The sequence below is a fragment of the Thunnus thynnus genome, chromosome 24 (genome assembly GCF_963924715.1).
Source record: "Thunnus thynnus chromosome 24, fThuThy2.1, whole genome shotgun sequence".
Classification (NCBI taxonomy): domain Eukaryota; kingdom Metazoa; phylum Chordata; class Actinopteri; order Scombriformes; family Scombridae; genus Thunnus; species Thunnus thynnus.
In genome coordinates this window covers 4,794,821-4,802,591 of record NC_089540.1, presented here as the reverse complement: position 1 = coordinate 4,802,591, position 7,771 = coordinate 4,794,821, and the positions used below count along the sequence as shown (strand labels likewise).

The following is a 7,771-nucleotide window of genomic DNA, read 5'->3' as shown; positions in this document are numbered from 1 at the left end:
CGTGTCAATAGTCTGTTTATTGTTTGTATGGAATTATTGTTGGTACAGTATAGATTGTGCAAGATCACATGATTAAATTCAAATTGTTTCAAAATGGAGAAATGTTTTTGCTTGCAGGTGATATGCCGATACTTCCTATGGTTTAGGTTAAAACGGTTAGGTTTTGGCACAAAAACCACTAGGTTACAGTTAGGAAAAGACCATGGTTTGGGTTAAAACAGGAAAATGAAGGAAAACTGTCCCATTTAATGGCACTAAAATGCCTGACTTGACAGTCAAAACGTCAGGTAAAAACGTCACATTTAATGGCACTAAGATCCCCGACATGATGGTAAAAAATGCCTTGTTAGCAGTATACTAGAGGTCCAGCACTCCGGAAACCCATTCTGCATCAATAGAATAAACTATCGGCACAGAAAACCAGTCAGTACCAAGAGCCTGTGGACTACTGGCGCGGAATCCCGTTATGTGTCAAGAGTTGGTAAATTATTGCACTGGTTCCGTAGCTTTATTCCGTTCCTTTATTAAAACATGCACCAGATACGTTTGGAAACATTGAGCAATATTTTTCATGGCATTGTGGTAACTGGGGGGCTTTAAACCAAGTGAATCACTACTCAGACACCGGAATGATGCTCAAACACAACATTGCTTTATTTGCTAATGGGGAGGGTTGGTGAAAGAGAGTTGAAAGAACTGAATCTCTTCCTGCATCGGGTTGTACTCTAAGGGATGCTCTGTAGCAATGTTACTTCCCTGCAGGTAAATAGAAAGGAGAGGAGTGAGGGGCATCCACAAATCTACTCCCTCTTGTTTTCCCAGCACCACAGTATCCTCAGAACTAAGTCACTTGCAACTCAGAACACATCACCCCAGCCTTCTCTTCTCACTGGCTAATTAGTAACCATCCTCAGGTGTGCTCTCGGTAAGACCTCAGCAGCTGACAGTGGTAAAACTGCTGCCTGACATAGTATTCCCAGCTGGTGCCAATGAGTCGATGGGACTTGCTTGTGTGAGCCAGATGACCAACTGCAGCATACAGACATCAAAATTTTATATTTGTATATGTTCATGAGTTTTGTGGCATGACATAGCTGGCCCTATTGACCAAGAGAGGAGAAAAAAAAGAGTGAAGAGCTATAAGCACACATAAAAAAAGCACTATTTTTATTTCTATATGGTCAAGAGAGTTTTTTAGCATCTCGAAATATATGACTACAGTATTAGTCTTATTAATTAGTGCCCTATAGTTTGTTTTATATGTATATGTATATGGTAGGCTATATTTTATTCCATAGGCCATACAGCTACAATATTTATGAGTTTAGGAACACATTACAGCCATACCTCTTATTGAAAACACAATACATCATATTGCAAAGCTTCTGTTCATGCGAAACTGGTCTCTCTGCCTCTCCTATGAGAGATTTCACCCTGTATGATTACTGAACATTACTGGAAAATGATGACGCATTGCAGCTGAAAAATAATGCTATTTCGGGAAAAATACACTAAATGACAAAATAAATGTTTCATTTATAATCATGTGTTTTTAACAGTAATAGCGTTGTAGGGTGGACTTTCAGCATCGATGGACATGAACATCAAAACCCAGAAAGCCTCATGAGGACAGTGCATTTTAACACTGATGACACAGTCAGGATTTTTTTTCTTAATATAACCTGACCTCAAAGTAATAAAAAAAAAAGTATCTCCTCTTTTCCCAGCTTCTGTGCAAATTTCTGACTGTCTGCATAGTAAAAAAGAGCCCATGAGATGTGTAAATGTCAGGTCAGTTGATATGTGGCTCAGAGAAAAAAAAACATGAGTGGGAGATGTGTGATCTCTGCTGTGGGAGACTTCATCAAATGGCACAGGCACAGAGAGGAAATTGCAGTCAAACCACTTTAACAGCCAGGCCTGCCACTACGTAGTATTTTACAATGAAAAACATGTTAATCTGCGGAAAAGATGAACTAACAGGCTTTTGAGCCCACGTTACCTTTGATGCTTGTCAAAATAGATCATCCCAGCTGAAGAATGAGGACATAATGATGCACCCAATAATATTTTAATGTACATTAACCTGTACCATCTCTATGGAGTATTTGTACTGGTTATAGATACATCAATCTGTCCTCTGTAGACCTTTTAATGTGAATGTAAGCACTGAGAGGCACATCATACTGTTATTTCCAGATATTGTTTTATTTTCTATTCTCATGTTCTCAATTGTGATGTTTGAATACTTTGAATGCTGTTATTGTCACAATTATTTTTCACATATTTTATACTTTTTTTCAACTTAAAGTACACATTACACTCATGGAAACAAATTACAAGTTGCATACTGGAGTAACAATCAGTAAAACACATATTTGTGAGTGGAGGGGGATTTTAAACTCTTCTAATTGAAAACATTATCATCTAACTATTTGTATTTTTAATTCCAGTGTACTTGGCTGTAAAGAGGGGAAATCCATAGCATGTATAACTCTGCACACTCTCTGATCTAAACTGGTCCTATGGTGCCACCTTGTGGCTAGAATAAGGTAGTAGTTGATCTTGTAGATAAAATGTCATAAAATGTTGGTGGTCTTTGGCAGTCTTTTAACCCCAAGGCTTTTGTTTTTAATGTTGCTTAACTACTGTACATACCCTCAAAACACCCCCCCCCCCCAAAAAAAAACACCCCAAAAAGCTTCTTATCACACTGTCATCTGCTGCTTCCTTGTTGCTTATAGACCTTTTTTCACAGCAGACATTTTGACAGATCAAAGCAGCAACAGCACAGCTGCAATTTATAACATTAACGATGGCCTAATCCCCAATGCATGACCCTGGTATCGTGCATGGTGCTTCACCAGCGTGGCTTCCTTGGACACCTGAACAGAGCTGAGCCAATGTTAATGTTATCAGTAACACCTGTGCTCTCCCTGCTGTGATGAGTCAAAATATCTGCTGTGCAACAGGTCTATTTTCTGCAAAAATAATGATCTGCATAAGTTAAATTTTGTATTGTACGTCACCAAGAATCTAATTGTTTCTTCAAACAAGATAGTAAATCACTTTTCTGAGTAATTACTGGGACAGCTTTTGCTTAATAACTTTCACTCATGGGCTACATTTTTGAAGAACAAATGAGGACAGGGCCACATCTCAAAGCTACAAAAAAAATCCCTCCTTAGGTGAAAGATGTTCATGTTTGTGCTGTCATGTTGCCTGCTTTTTTGTTAAGAAATGTTAAACACATTTTTGATTTTCTGTGGCACTTCGTAAATTTTGGGGTTTCTTTAGCCCCTGAACTCAACTGATGAGGATATTTTTCCTTCAAAAGCAGCCCTGTTTGTAAAAAAAATGTATAATCAAAGCTTTACTCTGTGAGAAGAATGTTTCCTTGCAGTATGTAGGTCAGTCACTGCCTGTCAGTCAGGACATTGGAGGGGCGTAATACCATGTGTAAGAACTGACTCATGAATTACGTGGCCTCTGGCAGTCTGATCAGGACTTGAGAGCATGAACAACATCCCACAGCTACTGTACAGTTTGGAAAACCAAAACACTCCAAAATGCTTAATGTAATCCTGGCGACCAGTTGCTCTCCACTTATGATTGGTTTATATCTAGACCTCCAAAAAACCCAGGATCTCTAAAACCCACTTGCAAAAGTCAACATCTGAGTGTTTAGGCACTATTGAAACATTCCAGTAGATTTATTTTTGACATCATAATTCAAAAGTTTTCCATGTTTTTTTTGTGTTTACTGATCATGTTACATGTGTGCTAACTTCATGATTTTACTCAAAGTTTAAGTTTACAGGTGTAATATGTAAGACTGTAGCCATGAAGAGGGGGCTTGACATGGAACCTGCAGCAGTAGAGTACTGCAGAGCAAGGGAGGTTAACCACTAACCTTGTGGGTTCCTTATCCACCCCAATACACCATGGACAGGGTCGTCACCTGGTGGGATTGTGTACGATCCAAAGGGGCAGCCAGTGTTTGGCTGCGTTGATATTAAATGCTCGAATGTAACAAGCTATGTGGATGCCCATATATACACAGGAAGACATGTTTATTCAGAGGATTCCCCAAGACAAGCAAATCACAGAAACAAAGAAAAAATTGACAATCTTATTTTTATTGTTCCCTCTATGCTTCCCTAGATAATTACATTGATAGGACTGAGTGACGCCTGTCACGCTAACATTGCCTTACTCAGCTCTGTCCATGTATTGATATGACCTGTCTGCCCATCACCTTGCTTTCCAGATACTGTGCTGTCCTAAAAGGAAACTTGCCAGTGCATTGATGGTCACTGTTGGTCAATATCTGTGAGAAAAAAATCTTGTGTTGCTTTCTGTACACTTGGAAAATGTTTAACTTTTAAGCTGTAATTGTTGTGTAGCTGTATTGTTACTGGCAAAATGTTGTTCAAGGCAAAAATGAATCAATTTCATCCCAAGACACTGACAGAGTGAGATATTGCACTAGCTGGAGAGCCAAATGTGATCTTTCCTCTCTCAATTCTCTTGTGTTCATATACACATACAGCTACTAATATCTAAGAATGGTGCTATACCATCCAAAGTGAAATCAGAGATTGATCTCCTACCAGTGGTGCATGCACTTGTGTCAAATGTTACAAATTTATTTTGGTTTGAGGTAAATGGAATCTGGACTTGCGGTGTTATATCACATAAAGCACTTGTTGCATCATCCTTTCTTGTGTGCCAGTTACACTGAAATGTCTATGCAAACACGTGATCATAGCTTCTCTGTTAAATGAAACATTGTAGTGATTTGGTGTCTTGTGTAAACTAGGGTAATTGTTATAGAAAAGTAGATGAGCAGAACTGACAGGTAGGTGACTAAAAATATCTGTGTACTGGTTAAATTGAACACAGTGAATGTATTTCAATAAACCAGTATTCAATTACCTGAATAATATAAAACAGGTTTCATGTAAGTATATGCAGATAATTGCTATTTACAAGATTTACATTTTGTCCATCTTAAAAAAAAAAAAGCCCAGGAGAGGTTGTCACTTTGGATAAAATAAAAGCATTCACCAGTTGACTAAATGTAAATGCAATACACAAATGCTACTCTGGCTTCTTAGTCTAAACCTTTACAAGAGGTCCGTTTTCATAGTTTGTCAGGAGACATGCGACGGCATACAGCTGATTAATGTTGCCAAAAAGCCTGTGTGGAATTTCAGTGTTAAAGAACTTGTGTTCCTTCACTCGGCATATCAGGTGGTCCATATACACCCTCAGGCGTGCACTGGCCTGGGTCTCCCTTGCCTTGGAGGCAGACATCTGAGATCTACCAGAGAAAAATGGCGGCCTATAGATTTTGCACGGCACAAAGTCATCAACAAGAAAACCTCCGTCGACCATGATGGCCATCCCAGGTCTCAAAAGGGAGAGAATCCCAGACTCTTGCATGATCTGTTTGTCACCGATAGATCCGGCATAAAGCGGAGAGATGAATGTGACCGCCCCATGAGGAGCAACTCCAAGCAGCCCTTTGAGATTACAGGGGGACTTGTATGAAGAGAAATCTTCACTTTGGAGAAGAGGTGATGACAGGTACTGGCACTTCAGCTCTATGAAGTCTAGGATGACTGTAGTATCTGCATGGTTCTTGAACTCTGCTGGCAAATGCTCCCTTATTTTCTCCCTTGGTATCCAGATCTTCACTGACCCTAGCACAGTATAAAGAAAGGTGCTCCACGTTGTAATTATCTGACTGACTGTGGACTGGTGGACTCCATACTGGTCAGCAAGGTCACACTGTTTTGAACCCAGTGCAAGATAGTTCAGAAACATGAACATCTCATCTATGGGCTGCAGGGAATGAGTCTGTTCAAAAATAATGAAAAGTTACATTATGTTTCTCTCAACTTATTATTATTACATTATTATTATTAGTAGTAGTAGTAGTAGTATAATAAAAGAGTACTTACTGCAGTTGAACTTGGCTCTGTGACCGTGTTTCTCTGTTCTTGTGTCACTCTGACCATAGATGGCAGACATGGCTCTATTAAGGCCCAGAAGCGCATGAGGAGGTCATAGGATGCAAACCTAAAGAAATACAATGCAGATGTTACCATTTAAAACTTCTATCAGTGTCTACTATGACCTTGGAGGTACGACAAATATATTACATTAGCCTCTCTCTCTCTCTCTCTCTCTCTCTCTCTCTCACACTCACACACACACATAATACTGTATCTGCTGCTACTGCTAAAGTACAACACAATAATCAGGAGTACATGTTTGACAACAACAATAACGAAATATTGCAAGTACAAGCAGTCTGACAATAACTATTATTACACTACACACAACTACACATTCACAAGCACTGTAGGTCCAGCCATACACACAAACTTTGAAGCAGTGGTGAGTTCTAGTTTCATTAATTAACCATTAAACTTTAATCAGGACATGTGAACATGTATGTAAACTTAACGCATGTTAGTGTATCTAGCTCTGCTGCATATCTTACCTCGTGAAAAACTTAATGTCTCTGTCTGAGCCAGCAAAACGGTGAATGCCAAACCGCTGCTTCGTAGTAAGCTTCTCAATTTGTTTCCTCAGCTGGAGGATCTCCTCTCTGAGAGATGTGTTTTCATCCAGAGCTAAGTCGACGACTGCGGGATCCGGAGCCGCAGCGTAGTCGTGGTCCGGGGGGATTTTATCAACCTTCTTGCCCGATGTATCTTGCACCGCCGGTCGCTCGCTCCTCTCCCAACCCAAAGGTTTTGAAAGGACGGAGTAATTGTTCCACTCAAACAACGATGGAACGGCTCCCTTCTTTAACAGTCGCCGCCCTATCTTGGACACAAGCTCACGAAAATCCTCTTTTTTAAAATGCCGGCTGCATACTCGGGTGTGGGGACCAACTGTACAGTTCCCCCTCCGGATAGCGATAAACCATCTTTGCCTGATGTCCACATCGGAGGGAAATGTATGAAAACTAAGTACTTTGTTGTACTTACTGGAGGCTTGACACAAAGGCACGCAGCAATGTTCAGCTGTAGTGCTATCGGTTCGCTGGAACTGAAACTTTTTCCGATACATCGTCATCGCTTGCCAAAAATCACAGCAGCAGGATGGATAGCGGAAGTTATATAGATGGCGGAAATTTTGCCGGAACTACGTAGGCACCTATTGGGGGCAGCATCTCACCAGAAACCAGGGGGGTCCGTTACGTTCACACATCCATGGTTACGTTACGCTACGATACGTAGGCGCCGAATCAGTAGTGCATTATCACTGCTCTGTTAGCTAGCAAACTACACAACTAGGACTTTGACAAAGTATGATATCAATGTCAATTCAGTGCTAACGCTGAGCTAACGTTTGCTTGAATGAATCTAACCTAAAAGAGGAAGTGTTACTTCTTCTTCGTCTTGTGTTGGACTGAGGGCAGACTGGACGCTACAGTGACTCACTATCGCCTCCTGAGGTACAAAGTGTGGTATTACGAGACAGAACGGGCAAGGGCCAGCTGTTTAGGTATGGAGGGTTCAAAGGGCCGAAACTAAATATATAAATAATTATATATTTTTAAAATAATATAATGCTCAAATAAATGAATAAATATATAATGTAATGCTTAATTTTCACTATAAATAAATAATCACAAATTAAATGAGACATTAAATATATAAATGTTAAATTTATTTGTATATATGTATTTACACATTTGTATATTTATTTATTCATTCAAATATTTATTTACTTCACACATTTATTTATC

At 39.6% G+C, this 7,771-nt stretch overlaps 1 protein-coding gene across 1 annotated transcript; it reads right to left on the bottom strand.

Annotated features, from left to right (window-relative positions):
- Positions 1–4,119: 4,119 nt before the first annotated feature.
- Positions 4,120–7,441, bottom strand: LOC137177206 (uncharacterized). Its single transcript, XM_067583367.1, has 3 exons — positions 6,515–7,441; positions 5,970–6,087; positions 4,120–5,865 (listed from the first exon to the last, which is right to left on the bottom strand). The coding sequence occupies exons 1-3, from the start codon at positions 7,093–7,095 to the stop codon at positions 5,122–5,124; spliced, it is 1,443 nt and encodes a 480-aa protein (XP_067439468.1). The 5' UTR covers positions 7,096–7,441; the 3' UTR covers positions 4,120–5,121.
- Positions 7,442–7,771: the final 330 nt, after the last annotated feature.

Coding starts and splice junctions, on each gene's coding strand:
- LOC137177206 (XM_067583367.1), bottom strand. CDS start 7,095: ATGACGATGTATCGGAAAAAGTTTCAGTTCCAGCGAACCGATAGCACT. Junction 6,088..6,514: donor GACATTAAGTTTTTCACGAG/GTAAGATATGCA, acceptor GTATTTCTTTAG/GTTTGCATCCTATGACCTCC. Junction 5,866..5,969: donor CAGAGCCAAGTTCAACTGCA/GTAAGTACTCTT, acceptor ATTTTTGAACAG/ACTCATTCCCTGCAGCCCAT.